At 40.3% G+C, this 22585-nt stretch overlaps 1 protein-coding gene across 1 annotated transcript in view; it reads left to right on the plus strand.

The window, feature by feature from the left end:
- Window positions 1-21068, plus strand: part of PTPRO (protein tyrosine phosphatase receptor type O) — a 151846-nt gene extending 130778 nt beyond the window's left edge. The window contains 10 exon segments of the mRNA XM_042837884.1: window positions 2601-2636; window positions 3777-3858; window positions 4777-4867; window positions 5616-5692; window positions 8283-8417; window positions 9732-9854; window positions 11371-11525; window positions 14902-15037; window positions 18681-18801; window positions 19886-21068. Of these exon segments, the coding sequence (XP_042693818.1) occupies window positions 2601-2636; window positions 3777-3858; window positions 4777-4867; window positions 5616-5692; window positions 8283-8417; window positions 9732-9854; window positions 11371-11525; window positions 14902-15037; window positions 18681-18785 (940 nt within the window). The 3' untranslated portion in view covers window positions 18786-18801; window positions 19886-21068.
- The last annotated feature ends 1517 nt before the right edge of the window (window positions 21069-22585 follow it).

Consider the following 22585-nt stretch of genomic DNA (forward strand, 5'->3'; position numbering starts at 1 on the left):
CCTTTGCTGTGTGATGTCAAATGACTTGCTTTTAAAGGTCCAGTTTTGCTTTTGGAAACAACAATTCACTGAAAATCTACACCAACTAGCATTCCTCAGGTGTAAAAATTGGGTCACTGTGTGCATCTGTGTGTGTGTTTGTATTCAGCAGTTTTGTCCATAAATAGTTTATAAAGGCTTTGTAAATTACTTTTTAAATACATGTATATATTATGGTTATAGTTAACCAGGAAAGTCTCAGGGTCTATTTAGAGCCAGAACTGTTTTATGAACCATTTACAAAATACATGAGAGAAAAGATTGGCAATGATCCAAAAATGCTTCATTTGTATAAAATAAATGTATGTTCCTGATGGTCTGGAGTCCAAGGGATAGTGGTGTACAGAAATTAAGACTTGCTTTTGATCAAACATTTTCTCATCACGTTACCATACATCACCAATCCCCTGGTAGGCGGTCATAGAAATCTCTAGCATAGGGATTTCTGAGAACGGTTTTCTTTGGGTCACATTTGCTCTGTAGAAGATACAAAAAGAGTCATCTCTCTCTTTGCCTGCTCTTGTTTAATATACATTATTATTACCTCACCTCCCTAGATATGTATCTTTCTTCAGAAATTTCCCCTACAGTCAAACTTCCCAGTTTGGTCTACTTTATTGCCTTTCAAGGAGCTGAAGTTGAGTGAGATAAGATGAATTGCTCTCTTTGTATTTTAATCTGTAGGGTAAATGGAAGAAAAGATGAAACATCAGATGATGTTTCAAATGAATTTATTTTGTACTTACTTTGGTTTAAAACATTCATGAACATTCGGGGAACAAATGCAGTACTAAGAAACTCTTGAGAGAATCAAAGCAGGCGAAATTGCTGCTGAGAAATGGATGTCAATCACTTGTTTTATTGCCTCTTGAAGTGTTCCTTAGAGAAGAGTTCTCAGAAAGTCCCATCATAAATAGCACTTTGATATTTTTTCCTTTTGAAATGAGCTGCAGTCTGCCCAACCTTAAAAAGATTTACCATAGTTACAGTGAACAGCAAAGAAATGCATTAAGTAGTCTAGATAAATTAATGTTAGGACTTCTTTGAAAAAAGAGGTGTTTGAAGATGTAGTGTAAATGCTACTCATTTATATACAGATGGAGTACACACGAATGAGTACAAATGGGTGACAGTATTTGTATAGATAGCATTGTAGATTGAAGAGGTATATAATGGTGCTTTGCAAAGCAAACTACTGTGTTAGTGGGAAGTTTGTGTTGTCATAGCTCTTTTTAACTCTGTAAGCAAAGCTTCACATCTTAAAGGAAATGTACCTTGGCAAGTTAACAAAATTGCTGAAGCTGATGTCTCCTCTGAAAATTGAGCATTTTGTAGAATTTAGTTTTGGAAATCAGATTTTTTTTTTTAATTACTATTTCACTTCTAATCCTGAAGGGATAGAAAAGTACAAATACTCCACTTTTAATAATTTCCTTTTGTGTTTTTTATTTGCTGTTTTGAAATTAAAAGTCTTCACCTTTAATTTACCAATTGAAGCTGAGGTGCACGGTATCTAGAAATCATTTTACTATTAGAATTAAATTTAAAATGTATCGTTATAATACGATTAGTAAATAGATTTTTGATGCCCAAGAATAAAAAAAAATAGCACCATTAAAATTCCTTCTGAGTAAGTGAGAATCTACTTGTGCTCCATGCTTGGTATAGCAGGATTGATCGTTGTTTTCAAACCTCTATCAAAATTATTTTAGGTTGTTTTCTTGATGTGTTTAATCTTGTTGGTTAATTAATTGTGGCAACAGCAACAACACGAGCACACGTACACACATCTTTCAAAAATCCACATGATGGTGGTTAGTTTAATGTAGCTCCCAAGTCCGTTTGTTATGGGTTATACTATTTAACTCTTCGGCTCACTCACAACTGTCACTAGTGAATTATATCCCTTATAAATCGTGAGAAGACATGACTGGAATAATTATCTCTAGCTGTTAAAAATCAATTAAAATTATCTAAGGTTTAAGCTTTAGTCCAGCTAAGTCAGTATGATATTTGTCATTGTCTTCATTGATCATCATAAGCACGTTACGAGATGGGTGAGAAATGGCATCGAGGTCCTTTCCTTTCTCCTTCACCTTTACTAAAATTTGCAGGTGTTCTCTCTTTGCCCAACAGGATCTTCTCATTAATAATTTCCCTCTCCTGTTGGCATCGTTTCCAAGCCCAATAGAGCCAGAGTAGAGCAGCCTGGGGACACCTTGGTGCTACAACTCCTGCAATAACACTGACAGGAATTCAGCCAGGCTCATGACTCAGCCCCAGCACATTAAGTCATTAATACTGTTGGGTCAGTATTTTCAGAGAACCTGATTCTTCTGAGAATAAGGTGGTATTTTTCAGAGCCACAGAATGGAAAATACATCCCACTAGCATCAATGGAAATTTTGCAACTAACTTAAAAATGCCCAAGGTGTTATTGCCAACGTTATCCTGTCTATTACATTGACCAGAAAGCATACATTCTCAAACCAGTAGTAAACTTGAATAAGGAATACGTGATAGTTTAACAAATGAAAAAGCACTACTCTCTTTTTTTTCAGGAGTAAAAATGGACTAAAGAAGAGAAAGCTGACCAAGTATGTAACTTCTTTGATATTTAAATAATTAAATAGTTAAAAAATCTCCTTAAACTGGACATCCATTATTGGAGTACATGGTATAGTGGTACTGCAATTACAGATACACAAAACTTCTTGAAAAACACACCCCAAGATAGATGACTGAAAGCAGAAAGCAAACAGTAATTGGACAAAAGCAATTCTTCTCGAAAGATAAACTATGAAACAGCTCCCCACTGATAGAAAATTAGTCATTAGGGAAATGATCAATTATCCAACTTAGTTATTCCAATGGAGCTTATCCTTATTTAAAAATGACAAATGATGAAAAACTGGAATACATTTGTTCCTGGTATTATTTCCCTCTTGACGTAAGGTTCTCATTACAGTTGTAGTTAGAACATGGAGATCATTAATGTTAACGGATAAACAGGAGTAATTAAGTGGTGATGAGACAGGTTCCTCTGGGCATATTGCCTCAAAGTAAATGAAAAGATTACTGTGTACATGCCTCAGTAGCTTGTAAATTAGAGCATGATAATTAGGTGAGGGAAGCTGTTTACCTGAGTTCAGTTATTCAGAGTGTTAGCCTAATTATTTCTCTGTGTTTAGAGGTTATGCCTGTACTAAAGATAAACCCTCACCTAATGGAAAAGCGTGTAAAATGATGAGCATCACTAAATCAAAGCCAATTTATACTTGATGAAGCTCTGCATGCTTTTGTATATGCCACTTTTTCCAGACAGTATCTCCCCAGGAGGAGAATTCAGTCACTGTAACAAATATGTATATCTCTCAAGGCCAGCAGAGAAAACAGTGGCATCCAAAATACTGTTCTGACATTTTTTTTCTTGGACAAAGCCTGCATATGAAATCTGTTTTTCTGTGTGAAGAAAGCTCAGATGAGTTGTAAAATTGTCATTTTGCCAGATATTTTGCTTCTGTGAAAACAACATTTTGCATAGCACACAAGAAACTTAAATTAATCGATGGCCGCCCTGGTGCCAGAAGCACAGTGAGACAATACGAAGTTGGACTTCCCAACCCACATCAAACCCATCAGCACTAGCAGCACTTGTATATAGTGTTGTAGGGGGATATAGATATGAAACCTAATGCATTTTTGTTTCTTAATTCTGTGTGTTTTTCTTTTTAAAGCCCTGTCCAGTTGGATGATTTTGATGGCTACATCAAGGATATGGCAAAAGATTCTGATTATAAATTTTCTCTGCAATTTGAGGTAAACATATAGAGACTATCCTCTCCTAGCTACTATACTTCAGCCAGCATTTTTCCAGATGTTGGGTTTGTGTGGTGTGTTCCTGTGCCCTGCAGTGTGCAATGTGTGCTGTTGTTGGGTGGGTCAGCTTCACATCATGTTCTGCAGAATTTCAAAGCAGGACTCGGTACCATTAAGGAGTATATTTAGTAAGCTTATCTCTGTCTCATCCTGTTCGATTCCAGATAATTGTCAGATCAATACACTTCCTTTAGATATAGGACATGCTGGTGGCCCAAATTACATTCAGGACTTCTACAACTCCTTTATCTTGAGGAGCATCATTAAAATGAGAAAGTATCAAACATCAAAAATATCTTCAAGAGCAACCTTTAACAGTAATTGAAGTACACTGTCATAATTCACCTGCATTTAAGTCAGCTTAAAAATGCTAAACTGAAAAGCTCCACTCTTTGAAATAACTTTCAAAGGCTTAAAAGGGAAACAAGGAGACTTTCAGGTTTCCCCACTGTTCTGGGTGGCTGATGTACCCTTGCTGCCAGTTAAAAGCCTTTTGATGCATCATATGTTTGGTATAAGTACTGAATGTAAGGTCTGGAAAAAAATTTCAAATGTTCCCATGAAAAAAGACCAAAAGCCACTTAAGGAGAAAGCCCTTAAAGTGATGTGAAATGGCTGCCACAGAAAGAATTTATCAACTCTATTGATTTGACACTATTTTTGTTATCTACGTGTAGGTGGAGAAGAGCAGGCTGCAGCCATAACCTCCAATAGCAGCAGTGCATTGGCAACATCAGTATATAAAGTGTTTTATGAACATTTTCAATCTTGTACAAATAGCAAGCATTCACTTCACAAAGATTCATTTTCAGAGTCTTGGTGAGTTTGACCTTGGCATTTTTATCTCTCTTAACTCAGGAGCTAAAACTGATTGGGCTTGACATACCTCACTTTGCTGCTGATCTTCCCATGAATCGTTGCAAAAATCGCTACACAAATATCCTGCCATGTAAGTACGTGCACTGATAAAGTCCCTTGAGATGGAAAGATGATTTTTAATAATAGGGGAATCATGACAGATTTTCTGACTGATAAAAGCCTTTTCTAAAACCTGTCTGTAGAGAGAAGATGGTGATATATTTTTTTCTTTTAGATATGAAGAGATGTTTTTGGGGGGATGTTTATCAAGACTGAAGTTAGGAAGTGAGGAATACAGTGTTGTTTCTACTACTGAAAGTTGTTACTATATTTTTCTTATGTTTTTAATGAAGCCTAAGGGAGCCCAAAGCACTGGTAGTCAAAAGATGTATTTTGCTGAATAGTAGTGATTGTGCATCCATGTAGTATTTACTGAAGCAAGTGTTGCTCTCTGTTGGTGAATATACAATCATAGAATCCTTAGAGTTGGAAGGGACCTTTAAAGACTATCTAGTCCAACTCCCCTGCAATGGACAGCGATATGCACAGCTAGATCAGGTTGCCCAGGGCCTGATCCAGCTTGAAGTTGAATGTCTCTAGGGATGGGGCATCCACCACCTCTCTGAGCAACCTTTTCCAGTGCCTCCCCACCCTCACTGTAAAAGATTTTTTCCTTATATCCAACATAAATCTACCCCATTTAAGCTTCAAGCCATTTCCTCTTATGAGCATTCTTTTTTTTTTTTTTTTTTAATAGTTGTTTTTTTTTTCAGATTGCATAGGATTAATTTTGAGCACCATGCTTGATAGCCAATGATTTTTTTCATTTTCTTTTACAGATGACTTTAGTCGTGTCCGGATAGTCTCAATGAATGAAGAAGAGGGATCTGACTACATTAATGCCAACTATATTCCCGTGAGTAAGAGCAGTGTCCTGAACAGCACTTACTTAGAACACATCTGCTGCAAAAGACACAATAACTGTTGGTGGCTCAGTCACATTCTCAGGATCTTCTTTAGCTTCCAGTATTTTACTGGCAGGGAGCTGTTCTTTCCACCACACACCAAAAAATTTTAAAAAATTTTAAAAAGGTGGGGGGAGACATTAGATTTTTCACCATTTTTTTTCTCATGCTACCACTGAGTGAGCTGTGAATCTTTGTGAAAATAATATGTAACAGGTAGAGGAATGAGGAGGAATGAAGTGGTGCAGTGCTTCTTAAGACAGCTAGGAAGAACAATAGAAATTTTTATACTGGAAACATTTGTAGGTTTCTAATGCACACAGTCTAGTTTCCTCTTTGAGTTGATAAGCAGCTGTTTACCAGGAAAAAGCACCCAGAGTTCTAAAATAACTGAAGTGGAAGCAGAGCTGTAGCCAAGTATTTGAACACTAGGGATGGGCCAAAACCTTGTCAACTCTTTCCACTTGTTTCCTTTGTTGCTGCCCAAAGGTTTGCCCTTGTTTTATTCCCCTGTTCTCTACTTCCCCTTCACTGATGCTCAGTGTGTGCTGTGTTGAGTTCACTATAGCATCTCGAGTATTGTGTCCAGTTTTGGGTCCTTTGTTGCAAGAAAGTCATTGAGGCCCTGGAGTGGCTTCAAAGAAAGGCAACAAAGCCGGTGAGGGTTCTGGAGCACAGGGCTTATGAGGAGCGGCTGAAGGAGCTGGGATTGTTCAGACTGGAAAAGAGGAGACTCAGAGGAGACCTCATTGCTCTCTATGCCTGAAGGGAGGTTGTAGTGAGCAGGGGGTTGGCCTCTTCTCTTGGTAACTGGTGATAGGACTAGAAGGAATGGTTTCAAGCTGCACCAGGAGAGATTTAGGCTGGACGTTAGGAAATACTACTTCTCTGAAAAAGTGGTCAGGCACTGGAATGGGCTGCCAGAGAGGTGGTGGAGTCACCGACCCTGGAGGTGTTCAAGGAATGTTTGGATTTTGTGCTGAGGGACGTAGTTTAGTGAGTACTATTAGTGATAGGTGGATGGTTGGACTGGATGATCTTGAAGATCTTTTCCAACCTTGGTGATTCAGTGATTCTGTGATCTGTTTAGAAAAAGACCTTTGACTTAGTGATGAGCATTTCTGCACGTGTGCCATGAGCAGAGAGGACAGATCTGGTCCTGGCAGTGCTGGGGGGAACTGAGTCAGGATTACGGAAAACGGAGGGGCCCTCAAGTGAGTCAGTGAAACCACTTCTCTGTCACTGGGCCATCATCCGCACATGTACTGCTGAATATGTTGTTTTTGTACTTAGTTTCTGCTTGACAAGGGTATGAACCTAAACGCTACTGTTCTATGTGTCCAAGTTGGTAGTGAATCAAGAAAAATGTCCCAGTCTTCAAAATCATCACTGACAGATCAGAAAAGGTTTTAAGATACAGGGTTATTTATAATTGGATTGAATGCAGCAATTCTTTTTGGATTGCTGAGTTCTATTTTATTATTTTTTTATAGTTTACATCTACTTGGTTTTCCTTATAGCGTAGTGCTGAATTTGTCTTCCTAACAGAGGTAGGTGCATCATCTTAATGCTTGGTTTTTTTTTTTCCTGAAGATGGCTTCTTTACTGAGTGCCTCCTCCAAACACAGATACTAGTGGTCATCTGTGTCTCTGCGATAGTAATGATTTGACACTTGGGCTATACAAGCAAACAGCATTCTGTGTAACAGGAAAACTTAGACTGCACTGATCTTTAGAGATGTCTAGAGGAAAACATTTGTGGGAATTGCTCCCAAATTGTCAGTATTGTTACAATCCACAGGGAATGTACAGGGGTGACACAGAAATTGCCCAATTTACATGGGATCATGTTGTATGCTGAATTTATCTTTTGCTCTTATCAGGAATATGAATAGCTTTATAAACTCTGCAAATATGATTATAGCAGATGCTAAAACAACCTTTCTTTGGGTCTTTTATTATGATCTTCAAGACAGTATTTTTGAATATAAGGAGATTTTTACAGCTAGTTGATAGTGATAGGAGAAGAAATATGAAATAAATAGCAGTTGAATTCCAAAAGCATTCGAATTAATATTTTACTAATTTAAGTCCTTATGATATAAACATATGCACGTATTCCTGTTTATTGCTAACCTCCACTTATATCAGTTCTTGAAAATCACCACATGCACTACATATATAATAATTTTTATGTTTATAACTTAACAAACTCTTAAATTATGGAAGATGGAATTTTGATTTAGGATCCTCAGTACTTCATTTTTTTTAATGTTGCCTTTCCAGTTCTGGGGGCACAAGATTTATGGAGTCACAGCTTCCTCTTCTGTCTTCCATTCTAGATTGCTTATGTTTGGAAGCACCAAAAACTGACAAAATTTGTGAAGTAATCATTAAGTAAAAATAGTGAAGGGGTTTATGCTAGAGATCAGTTTTAAAAATACAAATTGAACAAGCCAAAAAGTACATATGCCATAGCAAAACAGGTGTTCTGAAGCATTAAACACGTCAGTGAAAAGCACTTGTCTCTTTGTTTTTTAGGGTTATAATTCACCCCAGGAATACATTGCAACCCAAGGACCACTGCCAGAAACTAGGAATGATTTTTGGAAGATGGTTCTACAGCAAAAATCTCAAATTATTGTTATGCTCACTCAGTGCAATGAGAAAAGACGGGTATGTAACAAAATCTTTGGTGTGGTTTAAGTACAAGCAATTGCTCCCCCCCATCCAACTAATGCCCAGTGTCCCCAGAGCAGTGGAAGAGAAAGACATGAACTCCCACTCCATTTTAACTCTTTCTGCATGATGTTATATAGTCTGGAATATCCCTTTGGCCAGTTTCGGTCAGCTGTCCTAATTCTGTTCCCTCCCAGCTCCATGGGCCCTTTACTGAGAATGGCCTTGGCTCTCTACAGCACACTTAGCAACTATAAACATTGGTGTCTTATTGGTGTCATAGTTTTTCTCCTAGAATCAAAACAGAGCATCTTACCAGACACTGTGAAGAAAACAAACCCATCCCAGCTGGAACTAAGATAGTTTTATGCATTTTTCTTTCTTTCTTTCTTTATTTTTTATGATCTGCTCTGAAACCGTATTTATTAATTAGTGGGTGGATTCATTTGCATTATTTTTCATGAGGCAGTGTCATTAGACCTGGAATTTCACTTCATTAAGTTACGGTAAACATTTCAGGATGATTGACAGTCTGGAGCATCTTTCAAATGGAGAGGCTGAGGAATCTAGGACTCTTTCACCTGAAAGAGTAAACACTTGATGGGAAAGAGTGGAGATGAGGGATCCAGACTCTTCTTAGAGGTGCCTTTTGACAGGACAAGAGGCAATAAGCACAAACTAAAGGAAATAGAATTCAGTCTAAACACAAGCAAATGCTTTTTTTGTTGTGAGAGATGGGGTCAAACACTGGTATAGATTGTCCAGAGTCTAGGACTTTGAAGATCTTCAAAAGTCACTTGGACATAGGCCCGGGCATCCTGCTCCAGGTATCCCTACTTCAGCAGGGGTTGGAGCAGGTGGACCTATAGGTCCTTGCCCACCTCAACATATCTGTGATTCTGTGCTTTTAAGATTACATAAAAATAAAACACATGTATTAGGCTTTATGTTTCAATAACCATTATAATATAATAATGTGAAAGATAGGTGCATGTTTTTAATATATTCCTTTTCCCCATATTTTTTTCCTCTTAGACCTCTTCCATGAGGAAATGTAACAATCTGCAAAAAAGATGTGTATTTTCATGCTTTGCTATGCTAATGTTCCCCTTCAAAGAACTAATGCATAACGATGCCTGTAGTTATATACAAACAAGAATGATGAAGCTGAAAGTAATTACAGGGTATATTACCTCTTATTGAAAGAAGCAAGCAGCGCTGTAGGCGTTTCTGAAACTGCAGTTCAGAATGTTTTTGATTGTGCTTTTTTTAAAGTATGCATATAGATACATTTGTATGTTTCCCTCTTAGGTGAAATGTGATCATTACTGGCCTTTTACAGAAGATCCTATTGCATATGGGGACATTACTGTTGAGATGCTGTCTGAGGAAGAACATACAGACTGGGTTTATAGGAATTTCCGAATTAGCTATGTAAGTGTATCATGTTTCATAGCTCTACTAGCAGAGTGGGAGCAATTTTTGTCCAGGCTTTTCTTTAAAATCTGTCCATTTCTGGCATGCACTGAAAAGCACCTAAGAAAATTGATTATGGCCTTGCTCTCTCTCACTCCACACAAGTAAATGTCTAAATCACAAGACTTTCACCTAGGGTTGCCATCTCTGTGAACTTGCCAGCAACACGTAAAACTGAAGCAACAGTTGTACATAGTGTACATATAGACGTTCCTGTGATGCAGATAATTACTGTACACTGACACAATGACAAATACACTTGCTTTTTTTTTTTTTTTTTTTTTTTGACTGTCAGGCATAATCTTATTGCTATAAACCATTCAAAACTTAAAAATACATATGTAGAAATTGAAAATATCTTTTCGAAAGGGCAGTTGTGCAATGTTTGTAACGTGAGTTTAGTCAATGGCTTAGACAGGACCTTGTGTAAAATGTGTTCACTGGTTCTCCACTCCCTACTGCTGCTGAAATAGAGCATTTCTCTGCTTTCACTTATTGAAGTAGAGGAAATGGAAGAGGCTTGCAGCTCATTACAAACAGCCAAGTTTCTTTTGCAGCTGCTTCAATAAATCATGTGAGAATAAAGCAAAGAACTGGCATAAGACATGATGGGATCAAGTCAGAGGTTGGGCTGTGTTGGTATCTACTGAAAATAACAATTGTAGTTCAGCTTGCTGTTTAGGCACTGTCCTCTATCAAAGCTACAACAGCTACTTAAGGGGCTTTTGGACTGGTCTCCTTTTAAATATTCTTTCCCTAAGACCTGCTGCTGTCTGTGACTGGAGAAGGGTTTCTGGAATAAAGATCTTTAGCCTGATTTGGCAAAATTAAAGGCCTTGATTGCCATGTTATTTTTGTGATAAGGTTCTCTCAAACACATAGATAGCCCTCCCCACGTTTTGAGTCCCTTTATATCTCAAAGAAGACATCGGCTGTACTGAGGATTTTATTTCACCTCATGCTACTGAAGATTTTAGAAATGCTTTTAAAAATAATGGGTATTTTTCTAAGATCTTTTCTTTGTTGCCTGGCAATGACAATGTTAGAAGGAGATGTTTTTCCTTCCGTTTTTTTCTTTAAACTTCAGAAAAAAAATTCTTATGAATCCAGTATTAATTGTTTGCCAGTGTTGTTCTTTACCCATGGCAAAAGGAGAAAAGGAGAGGAAATGGAATACAAAGAGGAACAAAGCCTAAGCTTGAAAAGCGCAACAGTTCTTGATTTATAAGCAAAAAAAAACCCCAACCAAACAAAAAAATTAACTGCCATGTAAAAACAAACAAACAAACACCAAAACCATATCCCAAACCCGGCATCAGGAGTTTTTACCCTTTTGGCTGACTTTATGATTTTACTGTCTTTGGTAGTATGTGGATCAAGAAAAAAAAAGTAACAACAAAACCTCAGTCTGACTGAATGTGACCGCACTGCTAAAACCTCTGTGAACACACTGCTGTTCTGCTTTTCCCACTAGGCTGATGAGGTGCAAGACGTGATGCATTTTAACTACACTGCCTGGCCAGACCATGGTGTCCCCACAGCCAACGCCGCTGAAAGCATCCTGCAGTTCGTGCAGATGGTCAGGCAGAAGTCAGTAAAGAGTAAAGGCCCCATGATCATACACTGCAGGTAAGCATTTCACAGCCAAGTCAGCGGAGAGTTGAAGGAAAGACCCTGTGAGATAGGTTGGAAGAGTAATTTTGGAGAGGAAGCTTGCTAATACACTGACACATTTATCCCTTGTGTGTCATCTGCACTTTGATGAACACGCTCACTCCCCTTGCCCTACTGGGAGCAGCTGCCATGCCAGAGATGACATCATACCATATTGCTTCCTGACACAATGCTACCCACTGACTTGAGACCTCTTTGTAGCTTCTGGTGCGAGAGCTGCTCTCGATAGGTCTTCAGAGGGACAAAAATTGACAGGTTGCAGTAGATGAGTGTGTGTACTCCCTAGTGACATGGTCCAAAAGAATGTTGAGGCTGGAAAAGCTCTGTACCTGCCAGCCCTGCATCACCCACCTCAGACAGCAGCTATGTTGCTGAGTATGTCAGCACCTTCCATCCTGGTCCAGTCTGTTGCTGATATGTTGGTCAGCACTGTGTCTCTCACAGCACTCTTTTTAGTACTACTTAACAGAAAACAGTCTTTTAGAGTAGTATCTTTTCAAGTTTCCAGAAATGACAGCTAGCATTCTGATGGATGCAAAACAAGAGCACCTGTAAAAGCAGCAAAGCATGCAGCCTTCCTCCACATCTTAATGGAAAAATACATAGGGGATATTGTTTTGGAGTCCTCCTGTCAAGTAATGCTAGTAAGCCAAGGAAGGAACTAAAATTAGGGCTCTGAAATGGCATTTTTTATATTACTTAATTGTTCTGGGAAAGTGTAGGAGAAAGCATTTTCTGTAGCATCTTCTTTTTAATTAGGATGCTTCTACCAGCAGAGAAAGAGCTTTTCAGATAATATTTTGCACAATACTGTACATATTAGACCACATAGATTATAAATAACAATGTTCTGGAATGAGTGGATGTGCAGGGAGAAGGAATGTATTGATAAACAACAGCGGTTGCTCTCATGCTTTAAAGAATGGGAGGAACTGGCATAATTACAACTTTTCCACTTGCTATTTATGTATATATCAATTAATGTATCTATGAATACTATGAACGTATCATTTAATGAATCTTCCAAATGAGCAGATCTAAAGTTCCATTTGATCTCTTTTCACATATTAACATTTTTGCTAAAGAAATACAAGCAAAAAATCTGTTTTGTGAAAGCTGTGTTAAGACGAACTACTGAAACTTCATCTCAAATACTTTTCTGAAAGTACCACAAGACAAAATAAGGAGATCTGTTAAGATACTTCTAGCCTTAATAGTAGTTACTGTGTTGGCTCTCTTTAGGTAACTGGGACAAATAGTTGAAAGAATGGCAGCTTAGATGGTATTTTCCTCATTCCCTGCAGTAGCAGGGAAAAATACTGCAAAGAACAGGAAAACCAACCAAACAAACACACAGCTAAGAGGCTGGTGCTCTTGGTGGAACTTTGTTTTTTCAATTATGGAGTGGTTTGTACAGCACTAGGTCTCCTGGCAACAGATGGAGAACACCAGTCTCATGGGAGAAAAGCATTCTAGTCCAGGAGTCGATGGAGTTCGCTGAGAAGAGTTTAAACTAGGTTTTAAGGGAGAAAGGGATAAAACCAGGCTTACTACAGATGAGCTTAGGGACAGCGTGCCAGTGTTGGGGATGAGATCAAAAGCTAAGCTGAAGAGCATCTACAACAATGCACACAACATGGCCAATAAACAGAAGGAGTTAGAAGCCCCTGTGCAGCTGACATAGTCATCATCACTGAAGTATGGTGGGATCGCTCTCACAACTGGACTGTTGCAATAAGGTCTCAGAAAGGATAGGAAAGAAAAGAGAGGTGTGCTGAGGTTGCTCTGTGTATTAGGGAATGGTTTGATTTTGTAGAGCTCAACACTGTAATGATAAGGTCAAGTGATAACGGGTAAGGATCAGGGGAATAACCAACAAGGCTGCTACAGACCACCTAGCCTGGATGAAAAGATATATATATCATTCTACAAACAGTTGGCAGAATTCACACAGTTGTAACCCTTATTCTCATGGGGGATTTCAACTTATCAAATGTTTGCTGAAAATAAAATACAGCAGGGATGAAGTAGTCTAGGAGGTTCCTGGAATGTGTGGAAGGTAATTTCCTAACACAGTTGGTAAGAGATTTTCACAAGCTATCAAGCCCCTCTAGACCTGCTGTTTACAAACACAGAAGGACTGGTGGGAGATATGGTCATTGGAATCTGTCCTGGGCATAGCAATCATGAAATGATTGAGTTCTCTGTTCTTGGTGAAGTCAGGAAGAGGATCAGAAAAGGCACTATCCCAGACTTCTGGAGGGCAGACTTTGGGCTAGGATACTGGCTGGGAGTGTCCCTTGAGAGACAGTCCTGAAGGGCAAAGGGATCCAGGAAGGCTGGACATTCCTCAAGAAACAAATTCTCAAAAGTGCAGGAACAGATTGTCCCTGTGTGTCATAAGATGAACTGACATGGAAGAAGACCAGCCTAGTTGAATGGGAAGCGTTTGCTGGGACTGGGAAAAAAGAGAGTTTACCTTCTTTGTAAGAAGGGGCAGGAAACCTGGGGAAAGTACAAGGATGTTGCTGTGATATGCAAGGAGACAAAAGAAAGACAAAAGCCCGGCTGGAACTTAATCTGGCCACAATTGTAAAAAGAGAAGAGAAAATGTTTTTACAAATACATTAACAAAAGGAGAGCCAAGGAGAATCTCCATTCTATATTGGGTCTGGCAGAGAACATTGCCGCAAAGGATGAGGAAAAGACTGGGGTACTCAATGTCTTCTTTACATCTGTCTTTAATAGTCAGAACAGTTATCTTCAGGGAACTCAGCCCTCAAGCTGGAAGATGGGTGGGGAGCAGAATAAAACCCCAAATTCTGGAGGAAACAGTTAGCAACCTGCTGCTCAACTTGGACTGTCACAGTTTCATGGGGCCAGATGGGATCCACCGGTGGGTACAGAGGGAGCTGGCAGAAGTGCTTGCCAAGCCATCTTCCTCCATTTATCAGCAGTTCTGTTCAACTAGGGAGGTACCAGATGACTGAAGACTTGCTAATGTGATGCCCATCTACAAGAGGGGTCAGAAGGAGGATCTAGGAAACTACAGGTCTGTCATCCTGACCAAGGGTTGGGGAAGGTTATGGAGCGGATCATCTTGAGTGCATTCACACAACATGTGTGCGACAACCAGAGGATCAGGCCCAGCCAGCATGGGTTCATGAAAGGCAGGTCCTGCTTGACCAGCCTGGTTTCCTGCTATGACTAGGTGATGTGCCCTAGTAAATTATATAAGCTGCAGGACATCTACTTTTTGCAGTGCCTCTGATTTTCTTCTGTGCCCATGCTTGGAAAGCCTAAACGAGATATATGTCTGTATTTGTTGCAGTGCTGGAGTGGGACGAACAGGAACATTCATAGCCCTGGACCGGCTCTTACAGCACATCCGTGACCATGAGTTCGTAGATATATTGGGCCTGGTATCTGACATGAGGTCCTACAGAATGTCCATGGTGCAGACAGAGGTAGGATGCTGTGTCAATTCACTTTGGTGTGAACATATCATGGGATCTCTCTCATGCTGCTCTGTAGGTTGCTCGTGTCCAGTGATTGTTGTCCCTTTTGAACACCTGTCAAAGTAGCTATGAATTGCAAAAATTAAGTTGTTGTCTTTATTGAAATATTGTCATATTGTTGATCTACTGCATAGCTGAGAGTCTGATGAAATGTCTTCAATCTCACTGATGTCATCCAGAGGTGATGAGCTATTATCACTTTCTGAAAAAATTAATGTGTAAAAATGCATTCGAAGAAACTACCATTTAAAAATTTCAAACCATTTTGAAAAGAATTGGACTTGCTGAAGGGATTAATGACTCATGAAGTGATATCAGTATTGGACAGCCACTCACAGGTTTTCAGGAGTGTATCATCTGGTCAAGCATATGAACTAAATTACATTATGGCAATACAAATACCCAAAACAGAAGGGACATAAGAACCATGAGAAATTTGCCAGAGACCACCCAGTCCCACTCCCTGTATGTATGTCTACTAGATACCTCTTTTTATGTCGGAGGGAGACATTTCATAATAGTCATATCAGAATATCTGTATGGAAAAATATGCCGAAACTCTTATTCCAAAACAGATGGTTTTATGTATCTGGAATCTTCCCAGTTCTTCTACTAATGATGGAAAGATTTCCTGCTTCTTTTACTCCACTGGTTAGATGCAGAACAAGCTGGCAACCGTCATATAGCTGGAAGGACCACCATCACTGTTAGCAGCCTGGCTCTGGCAGATAATCTGTTGCCAAGGATTCCTTATCCCAGAGCAAAGCAGAAAAGATTGAGCAAGGGTGAGGGAGAAGAAGAAAAAGCGACGGGAATGCCTGCTACTCTCTAGGAATTTTAAAAGCCAGTCTCAGATCATTCTGGATCATTCCCATAAACAACCACTTTTCAACACAATTCTCTAAAAGGCCTTGTATAAACACCAGAAAACAAATCCTGGCATTTTATTTCGGCTGCAGCTGCATTAACACTCCTGAGGTGACGTGATTTTTTTCTGACATATAAAGCCACTGCCTGTCTGGGGCTGATGCCCAGTCCTGCCGAGCCTTGTGCAGATGTCAGCAGGTGGCACTGGCACTCAGGTACAGGACCACTGGAATGGCTCTTTTTAGAAAACCTGAAACCGCACACCTGAGCTGACCTGAGCTCACATTTCCTCACATGGAAACTTTGGCTCTGTCTCATGGAGCAGTTAGAAAAAAAAAAGTAGCACAAGCCTGAAAAAGAGGTTAAAATGGAGAACACTCTGAATTAAAACTAGTCACTTCAAACCAAAGGGTGTGAAGAAATCCTGACTTTTATGTGGCCTGAAACATACTTCAAGCTCTGATACCTGCTGGGATCATCAGACCGTTGTGGGTACAAAATGAGATCCACACTCAGATTTTGAAGCTTTAAATTGCCTCTGTCTTTGGAGAGTCATTTTTGCTCAAGAGCCACTTGTTCCCCCTGCCTTATACACATAAGGATTACTGGAGGATTTGTTTGGGTTTGCCTTCTCTCTGCTAGGAATAAACTCAATTGATGACTTCTAAATTTCAAACTGAAATACAGTGTTTCTCTGTATGATGATTTGCTTCCAATGTACTGTACACATGGGGCGATAAATCCCCAAATAATTAACTGCTCTGTGAGCAAACCTAAGTTTCAGCCTCATACTGGTAAAAAAGTCAAGCGTTAGGGAACACAAAGCTTATCAAAACTTTTCAGTTGCATGTGTGGCATGAATGCAATTTGTTGCACTTAAATGCATTTGGGTATTTTTCTAAAATATAATTCTAAAATTAATTTATTTTCAGGCAATGTGAGGTAGGTGGACTTCCAGAAAGCCATATAGAACCTTCAGATTTGACATGAGAGCATATAGTATGAAGGTTACACCTGTAGTACTAAAAGACTGGATAAAAGAGGGGATCTGCTAATGTTTATAAATACCTTAAATGTGGGAGTCAAAGACACATGGCCAACTTCTTTTCAGTGTTCTGTGGGGAAACAGCCGTAAACTTGAATATAGGAAGTTCTGCACCAATATGCAAAGGAACTTCTTCGTAATAAGAGTGAAGCTGCTCAGAGAGGATTCTCCTTCTCTGGAGATATTCAAGAGCTGCCTGGACACCTACCTGTGTAGTCTGCTCTAGGGGGCCTGCTTTGCAGGGGGGTGGGATTTGGTGATCTCTAGATGTCCCTCCCTGCCCCTACAATTCTGTGATTCATTGGATTGCTGCACTCCACAGATACCTGCAGTTGGTTGCCCCTCTCTGACTGGCCAGCACTACAAAACTGACATTCCTAGTCCTGCAAAACTGCCACCATTGCGTGTGTCAGAGACCATGACAATGTGGGTCTTCATTTCAGATTGAAATGGGAAAGATGTCTTGCACACGCAGCTGTGCCATTGCTCAGTGAGAAGCAAGGGACTCAGCCTTGCTCCTCTCCAGCACATCACTTACACACCATGGTCACTGGCCATATGGCTGGCATGTGCTTGCACAGCCTCCTCCTGGAATCTGGGATTTGGGATTCTACACTGCAACCAGACAAAAGGGGAACTGTGAATGTTAGCAACTATTGTTTCTAAAGGTTCAACTGCAGCTCTGAAAGCACTGCTTCCTATGTTATTATATTAGCCCACTTTATCAGAGGCACATGCTGGTGGTACAGCAGAAGCTGAACTTTCCCACCAGTGTTCCATTACATTTTGTTTCCATGTAACATATGGCAGCAAGGGGGCAGTCTGACAGAATGGCATTTGACATGGAAATGTGTATGAAGCAAAAGTGTGCCACTGAATGCCTCTGTGTGGAAAAAAATGGCATCCCCTGACATCCATCAATGGTTGCTGAACATTTATGGAGATAAAAGAGTGGAAGCAAGCGCCATGAGGCAGTGTGTGGTGTGTTTCAGCAGTAGTGACAGTGCATCTTCCACTGGTGCATATTTTTATGAGTGCTGAATGCAGGCTTGTGTTCATCATTTTTGAAAATGCATGCTAATGGTGACGACTATGCTGAAAAATAGTGTTTTGTAGCTGAGAATTTTCTCTATCAAATAGTGTTATTGTACTGTTTGTATCTGTTGTAGTTTCTGTGGAAATAAATAGGAGGCATTACTTTTGGAACAACCTACATAAATGAGATTCCTAGAAAGCTATGTCATAAATTTGGCTGAAGCACTTCTCCCATAGCACGGTTGTGACTTAACTTACAATACACCTTGTTCAGAGCTTGAATTTGCTACCTTCACAACCAGGGGGTAATCAGTTATTGGTAAAACTCTCAGCAAATCACCCATCACTTCAGCTTCCAGTCAGGTTGCCCTCACAACCAACACTACAACCAGTATTCATTTGTTTCTCTGCATCTCTCACTGTATGATGCTGGGGGAAGCTTAGTGAGTTTTTGTGCTTCCAAAGCTGCTCTGCACAATGGTAAGAGGCTATTATTTGGGAAGCATAGAACTCACTGTGTGTTATGAGGGGATAGGGAGTACAAAACAGGGAAGCTGTGCCGACAGCTGCTATGAACCTGTGTTTGGGTTTTCATCAGACTTTGTGAGTTGCAAAATTGCCAATTCCCTTAATTCTTTCTTCCAGGAACAATACATTTTTATTCACCAGTGTGTGCAATTGATGTGGCAAAAGAAGAAGCAGCAGTTCTGCATAAGCGATGTCATATACGAGAATGTCAGCAAGTCCTAGTTTGGAGTCCCAGGCGGTAAGTCTGGGAAGCCTTGTGTGAAGCACAGAGCTAAGCATCCTCGCTGCTTGGTAGCAACCATCATCACATTATGGCTGTATGCTTCTCACGCTGAGGAAGCTTTGCTTGGGACTTTCTTCCTAGGCTTCTCTCTGCTCTGAGGGGATTTTCAATGGAGAGTGCAAGCAAAATCCCCTCAGACTCTTGCATTAAATAACTCACTGTACTTCCCTTGGCAGTGTAAGGGTTTGTTGGCTCACATATTCAAAGAATTAGAGAATCCTGAAATTCTAAGGATTTAACTGAAGCTCTCACTCCGCTTGTCCTCCTATGCTCTGCAGTGAGTGAAGGGTTCAGGCAGAGGGAGAATTTATGCCGTCCTCACATCACTCCCAGCTGCAGGTTACCAAGGCCATCTGGCGGTTTGGGTTGGGTTGCCAACACTGCTGGCATGTCAGCAGGGCTTCCTAAGGAGTGAAGGAACTCAGGAGCTCCAGTAGGGAACGCTGGGAGCTAGGGAATAGGAGAACTCACTGCTGTGAGCAGAGGCCACCACTGTGCTTTTCCACCAGGCCCCAGGGACTGCCTCAGTGCAGGCAACAGCATGGCGTGGTCCCCAGCAGCGCACCAAGCAGTGCTTTGGGGTTTTCTGTCGATGACGCAAGAACATTTCCTTTCGCTTTGGGCTCACTTTGTGAGGACACATAGCCCTGCCTCAGCTAGTGAGCTTTAGTTCATTAGGTGGCAGTAATAAGCCAGCCATAACCTTAACATTTGCTTTTGGGTGAAGGAGGAAGCTGCATGCTGCTGACACAAAGTGGATACTCAGCTACCTCATGGACAGTCATGACAGGCACTAGCCATCTGCACTGGCACCTGTATCAGCATCTGTGTGTGTCATTCCCCTGCTCATGAAACACACCCAAGACTTTGCACAGGCCTCACTTGCCCACCTGTAGGGAATTCACCATTTAAAAAGAGTGCCAGAGCCTCATTATACAGTCAGGCCTCTGTATGGACGTCTGGTAGAACTACATACCAAGATGTCTGTGTATTTCCTAATCTAGTTCTAACGTGTTCTCTCCCTGTTTTTTTGTTCCAGGTGAGACCATGAAGCACACCCATCTTCCCTCGCTTCCGATTTTTTTTCTTTTGGTGGCTTGAACCACCATGAGAGACCGCTGCCTTGGGTACGCGGCCAATGAGAACAGAAACTTTAACTTTCAGAAGCACTGGGGAGAAAAAGCCTTAACAAGCCTGCAGTGTCTTTTGAACTGTTTTAATTTCTGGACATTTTTTTAAATACTGGACCAAATTCAACTGAACAACATGAAGAAAAAGACACTATAAGATGTGCATAAAATAGAGTGCTCCAGAACATTGGGTTTTCTTGTTTGATACTTTCAGTTATTTTATTTGTTTCTGTGCAGGTTGGGCTTAAGGTTAAAGTAAGTAAGTAAGTGCAATATTTTTTTAAGGGTTGAATGAAGACCTTTCTTCATGTGTCACTGGTCTGTGCTAATGTCCATAGGAGAGCAGGCATTGTTAGTATCTAATAATACCTCATTAGTGAATAGCAAGGCATGAACATACATGAAGAAATATGGAGATTGTGAAAGAGGGGGACAGGGGTGCTGGGTACCTGGATTGAACTGTTTTCTGCAGCCCTGACATTCTCTGCTTGGGGCCTGGGGAAATGCAAGACCCAAGAAATAGACTGACCTTCGGAAATGCAGACCATGGAGCCTGAAGCTGAAGCAGGCAGCTGAGGAACGGGGTCATTGTGGTTTGTGACAGTGCTGCTAGGAATAAAGCAGATATATTGCTCTTTTCTCCAACCTTTTCAGTAATGCCACTGAGAAGGTTATTTTTTCTTAGATCAATCTAATCCAAGCGCAGCTGAGGTAGCTTTGACTCCATTTCTATAGTATCTAACTGTCTGAGCAATTTATGGTGCCTATACCCCTCATTTGTTTATTATTTTTACTAAGTATCAAACCTGTGTAAAAATGTGAAGCTGATTCAGGTTGGGTTAAAAAAAAAAATGTGCTTTAATGGATGTAACTATTTTTCAGAGCCAGGAATTCACGGTGTTACAAAAATGTTTTCTTTTTTTGGCATGTGAAGGGATATGGTTATTGCTTTATTGCTATGAGGCTGCCAAAGCATCGGGACAGATTCCTGCAGGGATGTCGGGTCAAGGCGATGGGCTCTTTTCCTTTTTGCTGTCAGTTTCAGTTCTAGTCAGAATAATTAGCTATATATATTTTTTTGTCTTTGTATAATTCCAGTACATCATTGTGTATTGTGACATGGATGCTGTCAGAATGGATGTTTGATGGCATTTTGTAGCCTGTTGCTTTTTGTCACCTCATTGGAAGTTAGCAGCAATGGTAACTCAATGTAAACAAAACAAACTTGAACTGAAAGTAAACACACTGGATTGCTTACCTGTGAAGAAGTCACTGTCAGCAAAATAGCAAGTGCACTCACACATACTTTGTATTCACTGCACAGCCAGCGTACCAGAGGTGGTAGCTCAGCCAATTTCAGGAGCCTGATATTCTCCTTTAGATGACAATGGGTTTATTTATTTTTTAAAGTGCTATTCCTTCAGCTGATTAATAAGTGTATATTTCTTTAATATCTACTCCATCTCAGTAATAGTTATAATGGAAAACTTCCTTCAAATTCTCCCACATGAGCAATGCAAAAATGCATAGATAACACAACCCTTAAATAAATCAGGTCCTTTTGAAGAGTACTGAAAGAAACAAGACTCTACCTCTGATTATTAAATGTGAGGTGAAGAAGCGCACACTTCACATTTGACAGTTTCCACTAGGTCCATCCCCAAAGCAGGGCTGCCATGGCTTTAAATAGGAAGCCCGGAAATGGATGCAAATGGGCGGGGAGGCATCTTTAGGGGGTAGGCTGCTGATAAAAAAGCTTCAATAATACCGTTGTTTCTGTTCCTTCACAAGTGCATTTCAGCTGGAGGGCCTGCCACGTAACTGGGAATGGCCATGATTTGCTGACCTAATTTGAACAGAAGCAAGAATGATGAAAGAGCACTTGACAGTCCAGACTGTGCCTTTTTGTTGGTTTATATTTCACAGTGTCACCACTGCTTATTTAGAAAACATGTTCACACCCCTCTAGAGAACTTCTAGCAGGTATAAAAAAGAACAAATCCACAAAGGTACAAATGTTCTTGCTTTCTCATCGACTGCCCTCTGTGCCTTGCCCACTGATTCTACGTTTATTCTGTATCATAGCCCAGAGTATCCAGGTTACTTTTAAAACACTGATATGCACACAAACAATTACAGTGCAAGCTGGCTTTAACTGAGTCTTGGCTGACCACAACAAAGTACAAGGTAGCTTGCCAACATCACACTGTTGCTAACTATACTATCTGAATAGCCTGAATTTTGAATGCTTGTCAAAAAGTATGCCACTTACATGTTAGCAGATTGTGTATGGGAACTGTTGAGTCATGGCCTGAACCACTGATTGAGCGCCTGGGGAAAAGACCCAGTCAGCCCTGGGAAGGTGAAAGCAATTCACCTGTGTGACCAGAAGGGGTGGAGCCTGGCTGCACCTCTCTTAAACCTCATTTAAGGGCTGTCTGCCACTGCAGAAGGATCTCTGGTTGGAGATCCCTCCCTTGTGGCATGAGCACTTTTCCTTTGTAACATCTTCCTATTGCGCTGATCCACTTGCCATTACACCTCTTACATCACCATTCCACCATGCTGATCTTTCTGAGTGTTACAGGTTGCAACTTCACAAAGTCAAT

This window comes from Centrocercus urophasianus, unplaced genomic scaffold, assembly GCF_019232065.1.
Source record: "Centrocercus urophasianus isolate 14NV4802_14NV808 unplaced genomic scaffold, USGS_Curo_1.0 seq_73, whole genome shotgun sequence".
Classification (NCBI taxonomy): Eukaryota; Metazoa; Chordata; class Aves; order Galliformes; family Phasianidae; genus Centrocercus; species Centrocercus urophasianus.